At 32.8% G+C, this 22,091-nt stretch overlaps 1 protein-coding gene across 2 annotated transcripts in view; it reads right to left on the minus strand.

Moving 5' to 3' along the window:
* Positions 1-22,091, minus strand: part of LOC148952929 (uncharacterized) — a 120,619-nt gene that overhangs the window by 62,737 nt on the left and 35,791 nt on the right. Inside the window, exons 4-5 of one of the 2 annotated variants that reach the window (XM_089088191.1) lie at positions 9,076-9,260; positions 3,284-3,347 (exon numbers count right to left, since the gene is read on the minus strand). In XM_089088191.1, the coding sequence (XP_088944317.1) occupies positions 3,284-3,347; positions 9,076-9,260 (249 nt within the window). The remainder of the gene's footprint in view (positions 1-3,283; positions 3,348-9,075; positions 9,261-22,091) is intronic. The other variant, XM_089088192.1, reaches the window with a different exon arrangement.

The raw sequence follows: 22,091 nt of genomic DNA on the forward strand, positions 1-22,091 counted from the left end.
ATATATCAAAGAAACTTGCATTAAATACGACCATTAGAACCAAAAAAAGATTCTAAACAGTCCCAGCATCCTTACTTCAACGAAGTTGAACCCTAACTGATAGATAAAGTGAGATGAAATAAGGCAATTCGTTGTGATGAAAGAAAGATAATTAAGGACACGCTTTCAGCCCTAATTTTGCCTTTTTGGCAACTAAACTCGTAGGTCTTTTTGTAACTGGTTCAGTGTTATTGTCTATTTTTTTTTTATATATATATAGCTTGTTAAATCGTTTTTAATTAAATTTGTGTATAAAGCATTTAAGGAGTACTTCCTCAAATCCCTATTTAAGGAAATAATGGCTGGGGTTATCAAAAAATGGCTCCTTAAAGCAGAATTAAATAAAAAACAACAAGTTTTTTTTAACTGAAAGTAAGGAGCGACATTAAAACTAAAAACGAACAGAAATTATTCCGTATATGAAAGGGGCTGTTCCCTCCTCAACGCCTCGCTCTTTACGCTAAAATTTTTTATTGTTTTTTTGGTCACTTAAAAAGGGCACTAGAACTTTTAATTTCCGTTCGAATGAGCCCTTTCACGATATTCAGTCGAATATGCTTGTCTGGTTTGGCACTTTGCCCTTACCCAGGATGAAACTGATAAAATAGAACGAGTTCAGAAGAGATCACTGCAAATCATTTATGGCCGTTCCCCCTTACCTTACTCCTTTTACCTCAAGGAATTTAAACTTGAATCCCTTTCTTCCCGCCGAGAAAAATTATGCCAAATATTTGGCTCCTCCCTCCTTCAACATCCCATATACAGATCATTCCTTCCCCCACCTTTTGTCCCTATAAGATCTCGGCCCCCTAGGGAAGTAGCTGAGAAGGTCCTGAAACGAACCTCAGTCCATTGCGACCCCCTGTACTACAGTAAAAGCTTTGTGCCAAGCTTTGTGAAATATTACAATGATCTCTAGTGTTTTTATTGTTTAGTTTATTTTATCCTGACGATGTTTTATCTGACAATTTTATTCTCAATCTCAAGTGTTTTTATCCTTTAGTGTATTTATCCTGACAAAGATTTATCAGACAACTTTATTATGCTAATTTTTAGTAAGAGACATCATATTTGGGCTTTGCCCACAAGAGCTATGTCTTGTTTTTGAATTAAATGAATTTGGATTTGAAATTTATATTCTAGGAACACTGGGTCGATACAATGACCCCTGAAAAAAAAAAAAAAAAACACGCATCCGTGATCTTCCTTCTGGCAAAAAAAAATACAAAATTCCACATTTTTTCAGATAGGCGCTTGAAACCTCTACAATAAGGTCCTCTGATACGCTGAGTCTGATGCTGTGCTTTTCATTAAGATTCTATGACTTTTAGGGGGTGTTTTCCTTTTTTTCAAAAATCAGGCAAATTTTCTCAGGCTAGAAACCTTTGATGGGTAAGATAAACCTTAATAAAAAGTATAGATTTGAAATCAGCATAAAACTCAATTCTTTTGATATATCTGTTGGTATCAAATTTACGTTTTTTAGAGGTTCGGTTACTATTGAGCCGGGTCGCTCCTTACTTACAGTTCACTACCACGAACTGTTTGAAACTCCAAAATGGAACCCACTTTGAAAAATTCTATAGCACAACCTACATGTTTTGAATGAGATCATTTTTTTTTTTTTTTTAATTTAATTGGAGTCACTGGTAATGGCAATTTAAGTTCAAATAATTTTAAGGAAATTAACTCAAGTGTTTCTCAGCATGACAAAAAATTTATCATTAAGATTTTTCCAGCAGCTAAATTTTTGTCAACTATTATTAAATTAAGGAAAATGTCAAATATTCTTAATAGTTTGGAGGCAGAAATCAGACTATCACAGTGAATATTAGAGACTAAAATACAAAGCGATCCCTTGGTGTCTACTTTAACAATAGGCTAAACAATAATATGCTTAACAATAGGTTTGATAAATATGAAGCGTTTATATCAAAAAGTGTAAATTCTCGTCTCCACATAAACGGACGCTTTGCAAGTTTAGTATGCACAACTTAAAAACATTATAAAACCATTAATGAGAATTATTGTTATGGATTACTCTAATGTGCGGTATCCATTTAAATCATTCTGACGTGCGACAAGTGGAATCTATACATGGGCATGTAACAAGCTCATTTTGCTGCAATATAGCTTGAAAGTTCTGCTATCACCTGAAATCTGCTCCCCATGAAACATCTATTAATTAATAGATAATTCTCCTGAATAGGGTTTATGGTTATGGAGATTTCAACGGTATAATTTTCATTTCGATCCACCACCATTTTTGTGGGGTTTCAGGCTGGTGTTCAAAATGTCCATATTTTTTTTTTCAATAAACTTCTACCATTAATATTGAAATAATTGTTACCATTCCTAAATCACCTTCAAATAGACTTTTTTTTTCATTTGACAATTTTTTTCCCAAACGCGTTTATAAGTTTTAAATTTTTTTCATTTGACAACTTTTTTTTCAAAAAACGATTTAAGTTTTCGGTTCCGTTCTTAACTAGGTTGTGGCCGATGAAATTGAACTATAAAATGAATTACAGAAAGCTATACATTTAAAACCACAGTTCATATAATTATCCAGTATGATCATTCCCTATCTCACCCATTATAAAAACCCGGACCGAGGTGCGAGTGCTCCAGAGAACGTAGAAACATAAGCGGCGTCAGATCTTTTCACGGGTAGACAAGTCAGACGCGAAACAATCGGAAACAAGTGAAAACCCGCTATTACGAATAATGCACTTTACGCGAAACAATCGGAAACAAGTGGAAACCCGCTATTAATAACTGCACGAAGAAGTGGGAGGAGCTTTTTGTTCGCACCGAGAACGAAGACCAGAAATAATCTGCGATAAGCTTACTGGATAATTATATGAACTGTTTTTAACACCAACAATTACTTTGCTAAGCAATGCTTCCATAAAATGCTGTTATAGCTTGAAATACTCTTACTTAACGTAATTTCCTTCAGACTAGTTATAATGTACATGTTGATTTTCTAAACTTATAATATATTATTTTCCAAATTTGTTATTAGAAATTTATAAACAAAATTTAATCTATTAATTTATTATTTCTATTGTTTATTGTAATTTCTTATAGGTATTTAGGAAAAATGAATTTAGAAAGGCTGAAATTACTTTAGAAATAACATTACTAAATTTTTCGTGCAAATTTGACATGGCAAATCAGTCTTCAATAAAGGCAGAAATATGTTTAGAAAACTCATTTAATAAATCTTCGTAAAACTAACCGTTAACAAGCTTTTTTGGGCTAGCACGGTTCCGACACTCTTTTCTTCTATTTCGGAGCCAATCCTAAAAAAAAAAAACTTACAGTTTAAATTATGTACAGTATGACAGCAATTATTTCACTGAAAACTCTTTCCATTCAACGGAGAAATGACTGTTAACACACAATGCTTTACTACCTTAAAGCATGTTGTATGTAGGCACCTGATCATGTGTAAAATTTCGAAACAAAAACGCACTAAAAAGCAGCAAGAAGCCTACTCATAGATATATACCAAGGCATTATGTACAGACTAAAGATCAGCTCTCTATCGCACTATTCCTTTGTAATCAAGAAAATAAAAATCTTGTGTTATCAAGAATGTAATTATAACAGTAACTCTGATTTAAACAGAACAAAATCAGAATAAATAACTGAGAAAAATGAAAAGCCAAAGAAAAAAATTAGATAGAAATAGCAATCTGTCATGGACATCCAAATATGAAGTAAGCATATGAACAGGTTTGGCTACTGCAAAAATATTGCTTCTTTACTGTGGCAATTATGAACGCGTTTACTGAGTTTAGTTAAGGTCATTGACCGTTCCCTAAAATTGAAGCTCTGTTATGTTTATATTGTTCTTGTAGGTTGTATTGGCTAAATATTGATATATTGGATGAACATTCGAAATAACAGCACTAAGATAAAAACACATAAGGGCCGTTTTTTAGCACTAAGATCTTGCATCTTTCTGCAAAGATTATCGTTTTTTAACTCATCTTTGTTCTAAGATCTTACAGCTCACTGATGTGTGAGTGTGAAAGTGTGAAGACCACCACTGTTCTGCCTTATAGAACGATGATGAGGGAACTTTAATGAAATGATCATCATCGCTATCAGACCGCTGATCAGAGCAGAATGGTGATAGACGTTTGCATAAAAAACGACAAAAGGTATATGATCGTAGTTCAAAGACTTCACTTTTAAGCGTTTTTTGACAAAAGATGTAAGATCTTAGTTCATTGATGAGCGGAAAAACGGGCCTATACTTTCCTTCGGCATCTAGGATATGTAAATTTAATATATTTGTTTATTTTTTGCTGATATCAAAAGAATAACAATATTGTTTCTATATTCTATCATGTACGGTTTTCATGTGAAATATATCTAAAAATGATTTTTTACAAGTGTTAGCGCTTGTTCTTTTGGAGTCAAATTTATAATATCTCTTACTGCTTTGTTTTGATAATGTATAAAATAACATTAGCTTCAATTTTTAAATCTCACCTGCTGGGCCCACGGCCTAATTATTTATTACTCAACTGTCCCGAATGAATGATTATGTTTACGGAAGAAAGTTTATATCATCACGGATCACAACCCTTCACGGTGGCTGAACAAAATGAAACTAAACAACCGATGTTTGGCACGGTGAGCTCTACACCCACAAGAAAATGACTTCGAAATAAAATTAAGACCAGATACTCTAATGGTTTTTCCGATGGCATGTCTCACTTATAACAAAAAAGAACAGAAAAGGGGAGGATGTATATCCGGAGGTAGAATTTGAAGGACCGCAATGGGTTTCGGAAAAGTTGGGCGATACTGAATATGTGGTTGGAATAAAAAGAGCCTGGGAAGAGGTTTGAGGTACCTTACCAAGGCCTAGTCTTTCCAAACTATGGCCCCTGGGAGACAGTCTTTGCCATTACCAATAAGTACCTATTCCCCCCAAACCTATTTCCTATAGCCCTATACACAATTTTGCCCCCGATTAGTATCGACATATGTTACATCACGCGTCCTTGAGATTTGTCCCCCAATCCCCTGTACTTCAATCATTCCCGCAACACTCCGTATCTTTTACTACGAGTAATTCAACCAAACTATTTGGCAAGTTTTGTTTTGATTCAGATATGGACGTGTTTTCACTGTGGACGTTAAGAGGCTAGATGAACAAATCCCTCGTGACCCCTGGTACTGTCCCATATACTAGGGCCCCATTCTTCGTTTCATTCAAATGTAAATTTGAGAAAACTAGAAACTTTCTTAGTTAATCGTGCAACAAATTTCTAATAAGTTAAAAATCGGACCTATAAGATTGTTGTACACTTTTGGTTTTTTTTTTCGTTTTGCTGGTGGTTGTTGGGTATATGAATTCCCCCCTCAGGCCAAGCCTGACAATTTTATCACTATATTAGCACGATTATTTTTCACTAATCCTAAGGGTTCCCTTGCTCAAAGTTCCAAGCCTGATTGCAATGGCTATACGGCCCATTATTCCAATTGTTCTACATTGAAGACGCTCTGGATGGTAATATATATATATATATATATATATATATAAAAAAATATATATATATATATATATATATATATATATATATATATATATATATATATATATATATATATATATATATATATATATATATATATATATATATATATATATATATATATATATATATATATATATATATATATATATATATATATATATATATATATATATATAATTACCCTCTTAGATGTTGTGGTGGCCATTTACCTTAGGTGGGATATGTTGAGCCATTAGCCTAATTATTTATTGAATAAATGTCCTTTTGTTCTTTTATATTTCCCTTTAAGCTAATTCTTTTCTTCTCTTTTTCCCTGCAAGACTATTTTTGCATTGTGTATGAATAAGCTAGTCAATTAAAAAAGGCGGAGACTTTAGCTAGACAGTGGGTTATACGCAAGTCCAGACAAAAAGTGAAAAAATGTTGCCTGATCTTCTTGCAGTTCTGTCAACTTGACATTCATCATAGGGAATTGCACAGTTATGGTTACGGACAGAATTGTCAAGATCAGTCAGAATTTCAAAGGAGCACACCCCACTTAGAAGTTACTATTTTTGCTCGTGTCCTGTTTTAATCGGTCAGTTTTTGCAGTTTTAACACAAAAGTAAGTTTTTTCAGCTTACTGCATCTATATACTTTTTTCTGGCCTAGGTTCAGCCATTAGAAGTTTCACCACGATTTTTGCTTTAGGAGGATTACTTCTCCTATGTTAGTATTTGGATATCTCTCAAGGGAAGATATCCAGAATACAGCCCTAACAACTAAACTGTTTTGTTTTTTTTTTAGTAAAAACAACATATACCTGTTCGGTTGTACCTGAAGGACACTCATCCCGAGCCTAGCACCAAGCGTGGCGGCTTGACCTGGTGATTGAGCAATATTGCTTCAGAGAGACTTCATGTGTGAGGTTTTCCCCTGGAAGTTTCTCTATAGTTTAAAGGAGATAACCAAATAAGTCGTAATTGGTTGAGGTTATTTGTTCATAAGGAATTTAGTGTAAGCCTCACCATCACCCTGGCCCCTTCCTTTGCCATTCACAACAATATTTCGAAGAATAAAAGCTCCATTATATATTCTTTTTCTAGTAAGAGTTATATGTCTGAAAGCATAAATAGATAGACAGATTTTTCTTGGCAAAAAAGCATAAGGTCCAAGGCAACAAGCAAAATACTACTTTTGACACATAAACCACCAAAACGCAAACAAAATAAAATAGAAAAGGTTTCAGATTTTTCTTCTTTGTTTAAAAGTCCGGTAGAAATTGTCCGTCAAGAGTTAACGCAAAAATCTCGGTCACCCCCATTCCGATTCCAGTGGGCTTTCCCAGAAGGGAGAGTTTTATAATATGAACAATCTCAGTCGTTCCCTTGCCTGCAAGTCCTGTGGACATGCTCTGTCTATAATATCATTTTTGGTCTCCAATTGCCTTGAAGTGCCCCACAAAATTAACTGTCAAATTGACTAACCCTTACTCTATGCCCGTGATTACCAAGGTGGGACATGAAAATGTGTTGGTGGGTCATAAGAAGGACGTACAACCTTCGACGGACTGTACTCTAGATCCAAAGTAAAAAAAAAAACATCTTCACATTCAAATTCGTTTACAGAGCAAAAAAGATACATGATAGTACTGCAATGACGTTATATATTGTACAAAAGATGCTGTATTCAGACAATATTTTTCATTAGCAGATATCATACCAAGGGGACAACTGAAAAAGAGATAGCACGTTAATGGCCATTCAAGTTCCCTTCAGGTGAGCATACTTAAAACATAGAATAACAAAATTTGAATATCACGGGGGGGGGGGGGGGCATCGGAATTCTAGAAATGCCTAGTGGGGTGTTGCCCAAATCGGGTGGGAATTATTGCTCTATGCCTATCTAACTTAGTTCAGCTTTAGGATGGATGATAGACTATTATTAAGAAGTGAAATTAATCATTTTTATGCAACTCTCAAAAGTTAAGCTAACTTTGCCTCTCACACAGATTATCTGTCTTAGCTTTACTCTAATTAGCCACGGCTCTCAAGTTTTTCGTGAATTACACAGAGTTGATAATTTAACCAAGTTGATATTCCTGTAATAAGCTGCGGTAAACTAACAATCTTTCCCTAATATTCTTTTCATTTCAATCTGGGTTTTTACCCTAAATGATAACAATCATAGAAAACCTTTTCGGATCAAACTAATAAATTTTTCAGCTTAAACCTAATAGTCTCATGGAATGTCCTAAATATACTTTTTGAATTCTCTCCTTTTACACTCCCCAAACTCCAAACCATACCTTACAACTGGCCCTATTTTTGTCTAAACATCCTCTTAAGTAATTAATATATGCTACCCCAAAATATCTAAGAGGGCTCCTTGGTGACACCCATGAAGCCAATCGTTTCAATAAACCAATTGCACCTGATCACTCCACATTCCTACACTTACAGCCCAAATATATAAGATCCTTAAGTTCATTCTTGTTCCTCCCTTTACAGCAAAACTTATTCATTTTCCTTTCTTCTTTTCCAAAAACTAATTGAAATGTTTAATACCTATCTAAAACTATTTTTTTACTTTTAAAATAACTACTGATAATTTCTAAATCTTTTACAAATGCGGTGGCAATTTCAACCAGTAGTACCATGTCATCCAAAACTACTAAACAAAACAGTGCAAGTAAAATTCACTTCAGCCTTGGTCATCTGAAAGAAGGTCAACATTAAAACTTAAAAAGAATAGAAATTATCACGTCTATGGGGGGAGGGGGGTTTCCCCCTCCTAAATACTTCACTCTTCACGCTAATGTTTTTAATACTTTTAAAAAAGTTCCTTATTGTTAGAATTAAATGGCCTTTGTGTTTCAGGAGTCGTTCTGAAAGAATTGGGACATAAGGTCAAACTTTAGAGTAAAGAGTTAGGCATTGAGAATGAGGAAACCCCCTCACAGCCTTAATAGCTTGTGTTCTTTTAAGTTTTAATGTTGGTCTTTACTGTCAGTTGAAAGAAGCTGTTTTAATAATTCTGACTTAATTTTTTTGCTTCGAGCCTTTCGGTCGAAAGACTAAGCAAAATACTACCACAGAATTAACATGGAACATGGGAGATTGGAAAGGGCAAACGAAACCTCTCTTCAAGCCTAAACATGGAAATCAAAATATGATTTGTATAACAACCTTGTGTCTTACCGTACTTTTAAAGGACGATAAAAGACTCTACAATAAAAGTGCTACACATAAAAGTGCTACATATAAAGTGCTACAATAAAAGGGCTAACGTTACATTACATTTACAAACTTAATGTTGACTAATATAGCTACGAGAAATTGCGGTACACATTAGCGACAATGTTAGCCCCCAAAAAGGCTATTACATCTTAATAAATATAATAATGAACGAAATGGCATAAATATATCTACGTACATCCACAAAGATATAATTACAATATATAGAAAAAACATTAATGTAAGACTAAGCTTACTTGGATCCATGTTTTTCTTAGATGAAGCTGTACACTTAGTTCATTTATAGTTTCGCAATGTGGAAAGCGAGTCTCTTCAAACACCTTCTCCAATTCCTTCACTTGTTCAGGAGTAAGATTTGTCTTTTTCCTTTGGTCAATACGGTTCTCTGTCCCACCACCTTGCATGTCTCTATTCTTAGGGCCTAAGAAATCAAAGATTATACTTAGTCAGAAAGAAACAGAGTTTATTACATATAATTGTTTAATTTATAATTTTTGTTTATTCTTTTAAAAATATTAATTCAACTTTTATTTCATTTTTATCATGCCAAGAAGGTAAATGTAATAGACATAAAATAGTAAAAAAATAGTACCAAATACCAAAACTAGCACCAAAATAGTACCCAAACTAGAAACGTGAAGGTTTTTTTCTTGTTAGAACCTGGAAGTTATCTTGCATTTTCAAGATGTTCGTAAGAAAAAAAATAGCTGATTTATCCACTTAAAAAAGACTTGCACAAAAAGTATTCTGATAAATAACTACCAACCTGTTATAAAAACCGACCGTTCTCGATAAAATTCCAAATGACATTCAAGGCGTTTAGAGATTTTGAAAGGGAGGGAAGGGTACAGGTAACATTACTCTTAATTGAAACCTGGATTAGCCACGACATTTAATTTTGTTGTTGTTGTTATTGATGTAGCGATGACTAAAAACCCACAACTCAAAATTAAACTGTCAAAATAAAATCAGTTTGTTTTCATTTCGACTTGGATGATCATTGTAATTTCTGCTTGTTTCAATCTCATCTATTCATTCACTTTGATTTGTCCATTTTAAGTCTGAGTTGTCAGAGGATTTAATATCTGCCCGTCATTGCTTGAAGCTATGTCTTTCCTTTTGTAAAGATACTAATGCTGCTGCTTCTTCGTGAAACAATTTTGTTCATGTTGCTGTTGATGCTATGATAAATAAGGGTACAGTGCTAAAAACAAAAATTGTCCAAATAATTTGTGCTTGCTTTCATTTCGACTTGGTTGATCATTGTAATTTCTGCTTGTTTCAGTCTCATCTATTCATTCACTTTGATTTGTCAATTTTTAGTCTGAGTTGTCACAGGATTTAATATCTGCCCGTCATTGGTTGAAGCTTTGTCTTTCCTTTTGTAAAGATACTAATGCTGCTGCTTCTTCGTGAAACAATTTTGTTCATGTTGCTGTTGATGCTATGATAAATAAGGGTACAGTACTAAAAACAAAAATTGTCCAAAAAATTTGTGCTTGCTTTCATTTCAACTTGGTTGATCATTGTAATTTCTGCTTGTTTCAGTCTCATCTATTCATTCACTTTGATTTGTCCATTTTAAGTCTGAGTTGTCACAGGATTTAATATTTGCCCGTCATTGGTTGAAGCTATGTCTTTCCTTTTGTAAAGATACTAATGCTGCTGCTTATTCATGAAACAATTTTGTTCATGTTGCTGTTGATGCTATGATAAATAAGGATACACTGCTAAAAACAAAAATTGTCAAAATAATTTGTGCTTGCTTTCATTTCGACTTGGTTGTTCATTGTAATTTCTGCTTGTTTCAGTCTCATCTATTCATTCACTTTGATTTGTCCATTTTAAGTCTGAGTTGTCACAGGATTGAATATCTGCCCGTCAGTGGTTGAAGCTATGTCTTTCCTTTTGTAAAGATACTAATGCTGCTGCTTCTTCGTGAAACAATTTTGTTCATGTTGCTGTTGATGCTATGATAAATCAGGGTACAGTGCTAGAAACAAAAATTGTCCAAATAATTTGTGCTTGCTTTCATTTCGACTTGGTTGATCATTGTAATTTCTGCTTGTTTCAGTCTCATCTATTCATTCACTTTGATTTGTCAATTTTAAGTTTGAGTTGTCACAGGATTTAATATCTGCCCGTCATTGGTTGAAGCTATGTCTTTCCTTTTGTAAAGATACTAATGCTGCTGCTTATTCGAGAAAAAATTTTGTTCATGTTGCTGTTGATGCTATGATAAATAAGGGTACAGTGCTAAAAACAAAAATTGTCCAAATAATTTGTGCTTGCTTTCATTTCGACTTGGTTGATCATTGTAATTTCTGCTTGTTTCAGTCTCATCTATTCATTCACTTTGATTTGTCCATTTTAAGTCTGAGTTGACACCGGATTTAATATCTGCCCGTCATTGATTGAAGCTTTGTCTTTCCTTTTGTAAAGATACTAATGCTGGTGCTTATTCGTGAAACAATTTTGTTCATGTTGCTGTTGATGCTATGATAAATAAGGGTACAGTGCTAAAAACAAAAATTGTCCAAATAATTTGTGCTTGCTTTCATTTCAACTTGGTTGATCATTGTAATTTATGCTTGTTTCAATCTCATCTATTCATTCACTTTGATTTGTCTATTTTAAGTATGAGTTTTCATAGGACAATATCTGCCCGTCATTGGTTGAAGCTATGTCTTTCCTTTTGTAAGGAAACGAATGCTGTTGCTTATTCGTAAAATAATTTTGTTCCTGTTGCTGTTGATGCTATGATAAATAAGAATACACTGCTAAAAACAAAAATTGTCAAAATCATTTGTGCTTGCTTTCATTTCGACTTGGTTGGTCATTGTAATTTCTGCTTGTTTCAGTCTCATCTTTTCATTCACTTTGATTTGTCTATTTTAAGTATGAGTTTTCATAGGACAATATCTGCCCGTCATTGGTTGAAGCTATGTCTTTCCTTTTGTAAGGATACGAATGCTGTTGCTTATTCGTAAAATAATTTTGTTCCTGTTACTGTTGATGCTATGATAAATAAGAATACACTGCTAAAAACAAAAATTGTCAAAATCATTCGTGCTTGCTTTCATTTCGACTTGGTTGGTCATTGTAATTTCTGCTTGTTTCAGTCTCATCTTTTCATTCACTTTGATTTGTCAATTTTAAGTCTGAGTTGTCAAAGGATTTAATATCTGCCCGTCATTGGTTGAAGCTATGTCTTTCCTTTTGTAAAGATACTAATGCTGATGCTTCTTCGTGAAAAAATTTTGTTTCTGTTACTGTTGATGCTATGATAAATAAGAATACACTGCTAAAAACAAAAATTGTCAAAATCATTTGTGCTTGCTTTCATTTCGACTTGGTTGGTCATTGTAATTTCTGCTTGTTTCAGTCTCATCTTTTCATTCACTTTGATTTGTCTATTTTAAGTATGAGTTTTCATAGGACAATATCTGCCCGTCATTGGTTGAAGCTATGTCTTTCCTTTTGTAAGGATACGAATGCTGTTGCTTATTCGTAAAATAATTTTGTTCCTGTTACTGTTGATGCTATGATAAATAAGAATACACTGCTAAAAACAAAAATTGTCAAAATCATTCGTGCTTGCTTTCATTTCGACTTGGTTGGTCATTGTAATTTCTGCTTGTTTCAGTCTCATCTTTTCATTCACTGTGATTTGTCCATTTTAAGTCTGAGTTGTCAAAGGATTTAATATCTGCCCGTCATTGGTTGAAGCTATGTCTTTCCTTTTGTAAAGATACTAATGCTGCTGCTTCTTCGTGAAACAATTTTGTTTCTGTTACTGTTGATGCTATGATAAATAAGAATACACTGCTAAAAACAAAAATTGTCAAAATCATTTGTGCTTGCTTTCATTTCGACTTGGTTGGTCATTGTAATTTCTGCTTGTTTCAGTCTCATCTTTTCATTCACTTTGATTTGTCTATTTTAAGTATGAGTTTTCATAGGACAATATCTGCCCGTCATTGGTTGAAGCTATGTCTTTCCTTTTGTAAGGATACGAATGCAGTTGCTTATTCGTGAAATAATTTTGTTCCTGTTGCTGTTGATGCTATGATAAATAAGAATACACTGCTAAAAACAAAAATTGTCAAAATAATTTGTGCTTGCTTTAATTTCGACTTGGTTGATCATTGTAATTTCTGCTTGTTTCAGTCTCATCTATTCATTCACTTTGATTTGTCAATTTTAAGTCTGAGTTGTCACAGGATTTAATATCTGCCCGTCATTGGTTGAAGCTTTGTCTTTCCTTTTGTAAAGATACTAATGCTGCTGCTTCTTCGTGAAACAATTTTGTTCATGTTGCTGTTGATGCTATGATAAATAAGGGTACAGTGCTAAAAACAAAAATTGTCCAAATAATTTGTGCTTGCTTTCATTTCGACTTGGTTGATCATTGTAATTTCTGCTTGTTTCAGTCTCATCTATTCATTCACTTTGATATGTCCATTTTAAGTGTAATTGTCATAAGACTTTATATCTGCCCGTCATTGGTTGAAGCCGTGTCTTTACTTTGTAAAGACACTAATGCTGTTGCTTATCCGTAACATAATTTTGTTCCTGTTGCTGCTGATGCTATGATAAATAATAATAAAATGCTAAAAACAAAAATTGTCAAAATAATTTGTGTTTGTTTTTCATTTCGACTTGATTATTCATTCACTTTGATTTGACCATTTTAAGTCTGAGTTGTCACAGGATTTAATATCTGCCCGTCATTGGTTGAAGCTATGTCTTTCCTTTTGTAAAGATACTAATGCTGCTGCTTCTTCGTGAAACAATTTTGTTCATGTTGCTGTTGATGCTATGATAAATAAGGGTACAGTGCTAAAAACAAAAATTGTCCAAATAATTTGTGCTTGCTTTCATTTCGACTTGGTTGATCATTGTAATTTCTGCTTGTTTCAGTCTCATCTATTCATTCACTTTGATTTGTCCATTTTAAGTCTGAATTGTCAAAGGATTTAATATCTGCCCGTCATTGGTTGAAGCTATGTCTTTCCTTTTGTAAAGATACTAATGCTGCTGCTTATTCGTGAAACAATTTTGTTCATGTTGCTGTTGATGCTATGATAAATAAGGGTACAGTGCTAAAAACAAAAATTGTCCAAATAATTTGTGCTTGCTTTCATTTCGACTTGGTTGATCATTGTAATTTCTGCTTGTTTCAGTCTAATCTATTCATTCACTTTGATTTGTCAATTTTAAGTCTGAGTTGACACCAGATTTAATATCTGCCCGTCATTGGTTGAAGCTTTGTCTTTCCTATTGCAAAGATACTAATGCTGCTGCTTATTCGTGAAACAATTTTGTTCATGTTGCTGTTGATGCTATGATAAATAAGGGTACAGTGCTAAAAACAAAAATTGTCCAAATAATTGGTGCTTGCTTTCATTGCGACTTGGTTGATCATTGTAATTTCTGCTTGTTTCAATCTCATCTATTCATTCACTTTGATTTGTCTATTTTAAGTATGAGTTTTCATAGGACAATATCTGCCCGTCATTGGTTGAAGCTAAGTCTTTCCTTTTGTAAGGATACGAATGCTGTTGCTTATTCGTGAAATAATTTTGTTCCTGTTGCTGTTGATGCTATGATAAATAAGAATACACTGCTAAAAACAAAAATTGTCAAAATCATTTGTGCTTGCTTTCATTTCGACTTGGTTGGTCATTGTAATTTCTGCTTGTTTCAGTTTCATCTTTTCATTCACTTTGATTTGTCTATTTTAAGTATGAGATTTCATAAGACAATATCTGCCCGTCATTGGTTGAAGCTATGTCTTTCCTTTTGTAAGGAAACGAATGCTGTTGCTTATTCGTAAAATAATTTTGTTCCTGTTGCTGTTGATGCTATGATAAATAAGAATACACTGCTAAAAACAAAAATTGTCAAAATAATTTGTGCTTGCTTTCATTTCGACTTGGTTGGTCATTGTAATTTCTGCTTGTTTCAGTTTCATCTTTTCATTCACTTTGATTTGTCTATTTTAAGTATGAGTTTTCATAGGACAATATCTGCCCGTCATTGGTTGAAGCTATGTCTTTTCTTTTGTAAGGATACGAATGCTGTTGCTTATTCGTGAAATAATTTTGTTCCTGTTGCTGTTGATGCTATGATAAATAAGAATACACTGCTAAAAACAAAAATTGTCAAAATAATTTGTGCTTGCTTTCATTTCGACTTGGTTGATCATTGTAATTTCTGCTTGTTTCAATCTCATCTATTCATTCACTTTGATTTGTCTATTTTAAGTATGAGTTTTCATAGGACAATATCTGCCCGTCATTGGTTGAATCTATGTCTTTCCTTTTGTAAGGATACGAATGCAGTTGCTTATTCGTGAAATAATTTTGTTCCTGTTGCTGTTGATGCTATGATAAATAAGAATACACTGCTAAAAACAAAAATTGTCAAAATAATTTGTGCTTGCTTTCATTTCGACTTGGTTGGTCATTGTAATTTCTGCTTGTTTCAGTCTCATCTTTTCATTCACTTTGATTTGTCTATTTTAAGTATGAGTTTTCATAGGACAATATCTGCCCGTCATTGGTTGAAGCTATGTCTTTCCTTTTGTAAGGATACGAACGCTGTTGCTTATTCGTGAAATAATTTTGTTCCTTTTGCTGTTGATGCTATGATAAATAAGAATACACTGCTAAAAACAAAAATTGTCAAAATAATTTGTGCTTGCTTTCATTTTGAGTTGGTTGGTCATTGTAATTTCTGCTTGTTTCAATCTCATCTATTCATTCACTCTGATTTGTCTATTTTAAGTATGAGTTGTCATAGGACAATATATATATCCGTCATTGGTTGACGCTATGTCTTTCCTTTTGTAAGGATACGAATGATGTTGCTTATTCGTGAAATAATTTTGTTCCTGTTGCTGTTGATGCTATGATAAATAAGAATACACTGCTAAAAACAAAAATTGTCAAAATCATTTGTGCTTGCTTTCATTTTGACTTGGTTGGTCATTGTAATTTCTGCTTGTTTCAATCTCATCTATTCATTCACTCTGATTTGTCTATTTTAAGTATGAGTTGTCATAGGACAATATATATCCGTCATTGGTTGAAGCTATGTCTTTCCTTTTGTAAGGATACAAATGCTGTTGCTTATTCGTGAAATAATTTTGTTCCTGTTGCTGTTGATGCTATGATAAATAAGAATACACTGCTAAAAACAAAAATTGTCAAAATAATTTGTGCTTGCTTTCATTTCGACTTGGTTGGTCATTGTAATTTCTGCTTGTTTCAGTCTCATCTTTTCATTCACTTTGATTTGTCTATTTTAAGTATGAGTTTTCATAGGACAATATCTGCCCGTCATTGGTTGAAGCTATGTCTTTCCTTTTGTAAGGATACGAATGCTGTTGCTTATTCGTGAAATAATTTTGTTCCTGTTGCTGTTGATGCTATGATAAATAAGAATACACTGCTAAAAACAAAAATTGTCAAAATAATTTGTGCTTGCTTTCATTTTGAGTTGGTTGGTCATTGTAATTTCTGCTTGTTTCAATCTCATCTATTCAATCACTTTGATTTGTCTATTTTAAGTATGAGTTTTCATAGGACAATATCTGCCCGTCATTGGTTGAAGCTATGTCTTTCCTTTTGTAAGGATACGAATGCAGTTGCTTATTCGTGAAATAATTTTGTTCCTGTTGCTGTTGATGCTATGATAAATAAGAATACACTGCTAAAAACAAAAATTGTCAAAATAATTTGTGCTTGCTTTCATTTCGACTTGGTTGGTCATTGTAATTTCTGCTTGTTTCAGTCTCATCTTTTCATTCACTTTGATTTGTCTATTTTAAGTATGAGTTTTCATAGGACAATATCTGCCCGTCATTGGTTGAAGCTATGTCTTTCCTTTTGTAAGGATACGAATGCAGTTGCTTATTCGTGAAATAATTTTGTTCCTGTTGCTGTTGATGCTATGATAAATAAGAATACACTGCTAAAAACAAAAATTGTCAAAATAATTTGTGCTTGCTTTCATTTTGAGTTGGTTGGTCATTGTAATTTCTGCTTGTTTCAATCTCATCTATTCATTCACTCTGATTTGTCTATTTTAAGTATGAGTTGTCATAGGACAATATATATCCGTCATTGGTTGACGCTATGTCTTTCCTTTTGTAAGGATACGAATGATGTTGCTTATTCGTGAAATAATTTTGTTCCTGTTGCTGTTGATGCTATGATAAATAAGAATACACTGCTAAAAACAAAAATTGTCAAAATCATTTGTGCTTGCTTTCATTTTGACTTGGTTGGTCATTGTAATTTCTGCTTGTTTCAATCTCATCTATTCATTCACTCTGATTTGTCTATTTTAAGTATGAGTTGTCATAGGACAATATATATCCGTCATTGGTTGAAGCTATGTCTTTCCTTTTGTAAGGATACGAATGCTGTTGCTTATTCGTGAAATAATTTTGTTCCTGTTGCTGTTGATGCTATGATAAATAAGAATACACTGCTAAAAACAAAAATTGTCAAAATAATTTGTGCTTGCTTTCATTTCGACTTGGTTGGTCATTGTAATTTCTGCTTGTTTCAGTCTCATCTTTTCATTCACTTTGATTTGTCTATTTTAAGTATGAGTTTTCATAGGACAATATCTGCCCGTCATTGGTTGAAGCTATGTCTTTCCTTTTGTAAGGATACGAATGCAGTTGCTTATTCGTGAAATAATTTTGTTCCTGTTGCTGTTGATGCTATGATAAATAAGAATACACTGCTAAAAACAAAAATTGTCAAAATAATTTGTGCTTGCTTTCATTTTGAGTTGGTTGGTCATTGTAATTTCTGCTTGTTTCAATCTCATCTATTCAATCACTTTGATTTGTCTATTTTAAGTATGAGTTGTCATAGGACAATATATATCCGTCATTGGTTGACGCTATGTCTTTCCTTTTGTAAGGATACGAATGATGTTGCTTATTCGTGAAATAATTTTGTTCCTGTTGCTGTTGATGCTATGATAAATAAGAATACACTGCTAAAAACAAAAATTGTCAAAATCATTTGTGCTTGCTTTCATTTTGACTTGGTTGGTCATTGTAATTTCTGCTTGTTTCAATCTCATCTATTGATTCACTCTGATTTGTCTATTTTAAGTATGAGTTGTCATAGGACAATATATATCCGTCATTGGTTGAAGCTATGTCTTTCCTTTTGTAAGGATACGAATGCTGTTGCTTATTCGTGAAATAATTTTGTTCCTGTTGCTGTTGATGCTATGATAAATAAGAATACACTGCTAAAAACAAAAATTGTCAAAATCATTTGTGCTTGCTTTCATTTCGACTTGGTTGGTCATTGTAATTTCTGCTTGTTTCAGTCTCATCTTTTCATTCACTTTGATTTGTCTATTTTAAGTATGAGATTCATAGGACAATATCTGCCCGTCATTGGTTGAAGCTATGTCTTTCCTTTTGTAAGGATACAAATGCTGTTGCTTATTCGTGAAATAATTTTGTTCCTGTTGCTGTTGATGCTGTGATAAATAAGAATACACTGCTAAAAACAAAAATTGTCAAAATAATTTGTGCTTGCTTTCATTTTGACTTGGTTGGTCATTGTAATTTCTGCTTGTTTCAATCTCATCTATTCATTCACTCTGATTTGTCTATTTTAAGTATGAGTTGTCATAGGACAATATATATCCGTCATTGGTTGAAGCTATGTCTTTCCTTTTGTAAGGATACAAATGCTGTTGCTTATTCGTGAAATAATTTTGTTCCTGTTGCTGTTGATGCTATGATAAATAAGAATACGCTGCTAAAAACAAAAATTGTCAAAATAATTTGTGCTTGTTTTTATTTCGACTTGGTTGGTCATTGTGATTTCTGCTTGTTTCAGTCTCATCTATCCATTCACTTTGATTTGTCCATTTTAAGTATGAGTTGCCATAGGACTTAATATCTGCCCGTCATTGGTTGAAGCTATGTCTTTCATTTTGTTCCTGTTGCTGTTGATGCTATGATAAATAAGAATACACTGCTAAAAACAAAAATTGTCAAAATAATTTGTGCTTGCTTTTATTTCGACTTGGTTGGTCATTGTAATTTCTGCTTGATTCAGTCTCATCTTTTCATTCACTTTGATTTGTTTATTTTAAATATGAGTTGTCATAGGACAATATCTGCCCGTCACTGGTTGAAGCTATGTCTTTCCTTTTGTAAGGATACGAATGCTGTTGCTTATTCGTGAAATAATTTAGTTCCTGTTGCTGTTGATGCTATGATAAATAAGAATACACTGCTAAAAACAAAAATTGTCAAAATAATTTGTGCTTTTTTTTATTTCGACTTGGTTGGTCATTGTAATTTCTGCTTGTTTCAGTCTCATCTATTCATTCACTTTGATTTGTCCATTTTAAGTATGAGTTGCCATAATACTTAATATCTGCCCGTCATAGGTTGAAGCTATGTCTTTCCTTTTGTAAGGATACTAATGCTGTTGCTTATTCGTAAAATAATTGTGTTCCTGTTACTGTTGATGCTATGATAAATAAAGATACAGTGCTAAAAAAAAAATTGTCAAAATTATTTTTTGCTTGTTTTCATTTCCGCTTGGTTGGTCATTGTAATTTCTGCTTGTTTCAGTCTCATCTTTTCAATCACTTTGATTTGTCTATTTTAAGTATGAGTTGTCATAGGACAATATCTGCCCGTCATTGGTTGAAGCTATGTCTTTCCTTTTGTAAGGATACAAATGCTGTTGCTTATTCGTGAAATAACTTTGTTCCTGTTGCTGTTGATGCTATGATAAATAAGAATACACTGCTAAAAACAAAAATTGTCAAAATAATTTGTGCTTGTTTTCATTTCGACTTGATTGGTCATTGTAATTTCTGCTTGTTTCAGTCTCATCTTTTCATTCACTTTGATTTGTCTATTTTAAGTATGAGTTGTCATTGAACAATATCTTCCCGTCATTGGTTGAAGCTATGTCTTTCCTTTTGTAAGGATACGAATGCTGTTGCTTATTCGTGAAATAATTTTGTTCCTGTTGCTGTTGATGCTATGATAAATAAGAATAGACTGCTAAAAACAAAAATTGTCAAAATAATCTGTGCTTGTTTTCATTTCGTCTTGATTGGTCATTGTAATTTCTGCTTGTTTCAGTCTCATCTTTTCATTCACTTTGATTTGTCTATTTTAAGTATGAGTTGTCATTGAACAATATCTGCCCGTCATTGGTTGAAGCTATGTCTTTCCTTTTGTAAGGATACGAATGCTGTTGCTTATTCGTGAAATAATTTTGTTCCTGTTGCTGTTGATGCTATGATAAATAAGAATACACTGCTAAAAACAAAAATTGTCAAAATAATTTGTGCTTGTTTTCATTTCGACTTGGTTGATCATTGTAATTTCTGCTTGTTTCAGTCTCATCTATCCATTCACTTTGATTTGTCCATTTTAAGTATGAGTTGCCATAGGACTTAATATCTGCCCGCCATTGGTTGAAGCTATGTCTTTCCTTTTGTAAGGATACGAATGCTGTTGCTTATTCGTGAAATAATTTTGTTCCTGTTGCTGTTGATGCTATGATAAATAAGAATACACTGCTAAAAACAAAAATTGTCAAAATAATTTGTGCTTGCTTTCATTTCGACTTGGATGATCATTGTAATTTCTGCTTGTTTAAATCTCATCTATTCATTCACTTTGATTTGTCCAGTTTAAGTATGAGTTGTCATAGGACTTAATATCTGCCCGTCATTGGTTGAAGCTATGTCTTTCCTTTTGTAAAGATACTAATGCTGTTGCTTATTCGTAAAATAATTTTGTTCCTATTGCTGTTGATGCAATGATAAATAAGGATACACTGCTAAAAACAAAAATTGTCAAAATAATTTGTGCTTGCTTTCATTTCGACTTGGTTGATCATTGTAATTTCTGCTTGTTTCAGTCTCATCTATTCATTCACTTTGATATGTCCATTTTAAGTGTAATTGTCATAAGACTTTATATCTGCCCGTCATTGGTTGAAGCCGTGTCTTTACTTTGTAAATACACTAATGCTGTTGCTTATCCGTAACATAATTTTGTTCCTGTTGCTAATGATGCTATGATAAATAATAATAAAATGCTAAAAACAAAAATTGTCAAAATAATTTGTGTTTGTTTTTCATTTCGACTTGATTGTTCATTGTAATTTCTGTTTGTTTTCAGCCTCATTTATTTATTCACTTTGATTTCTATTCGTTTTTAGTGAGAGTTATCACAAAACATTATTTCTCCGCGTCTTTTCTTTAAGTTGAGTTTTTAAATTTTTTGACAAGCTCTTTTTTAGACAAGTTTCTTAATTATTCTCTGGCCGTTTTTAATTTATGTTGTTTTTTATTGATTAGTAAAAGGAATGCTTGTGAAGTTTTTTTTTTTTACCGCTTTCTGACTTAAAAAATAAGATTCTGGCTTGCTATTATATGTCCGTCAAAGATTTTTTGACGAACATATAAAAATACATCAAAAATTGCATTTTTGATGTATTTTCATACTGCAGTCTTTTCAAAGTTATTTGAATTTTGAAGCAATCAAATATCCGGGTTGCAGCGGTAGCTAGCAACCTAGTAAGAGACGATCACCTCCAATATAAAGAAATATAAAACCCCCCAACTCCTAAAAAAAGAGTCAGATCAAAACAAAATAGTTTGTTCCTTAACGCAAACAATAATAATTACTACGGGCTTGACTTTGTTCTTTACTATAACGTGAATCACATGGTACCTATCTATTAGTGTCTCGGTTAATCGAAGAAGAAGAAACAGAAGAAGAAGAGATATATGATAATAATTTTAAACTAACTATTGCATTGCTTTTTTTAAGAAACCTGGATTACAAACAGGTAAAGCTTTTACGTCACTTTTATGAATTTCTTTCCAAAATTTAAGAATTTGACAGTTTTTTTTTCAAACTCATTTCCTATCTATATATCTGTTTTGGCAAGAAAATCCCAGGAAACAAAATTTTCAAAAAAATTAGTAGCTGTTACTGAGATAAAAGTTATACACATTAATTGCTACCATAGAGAGATCGTATAATAATAATAATAATAATAATCTAATAAATTTTTCAGAAAAATTAATTTGGTTAATGATATACCTTTTAAAATACCAATTTGAATATTTCGGTGTAGTCACTCTATGAGAGTATATTTAAGATCCGCCATTTTGACAAAGTGGATGCAAATATTGTCTTTTGATTTAGTTCATCATACTT

Source organism: Artemia sp. Qi Xiang Cuo, chromosome 4 (genome assembly GCF_049724085.1).
Source record: "Artemia sp. Qi Xiang Cuo chromosome 4, ASM4972408v1, whole genome shotgun sequence".
In the NCBI taxonomy this organism is placed as follows: domain Eukaryota; kingdom Metazoa; phylum Arthropoda; class Branchiopoda; order Anostraca; family Artemiidae; genus Artemia; species Artemia sp. Qi Xiang Cuo.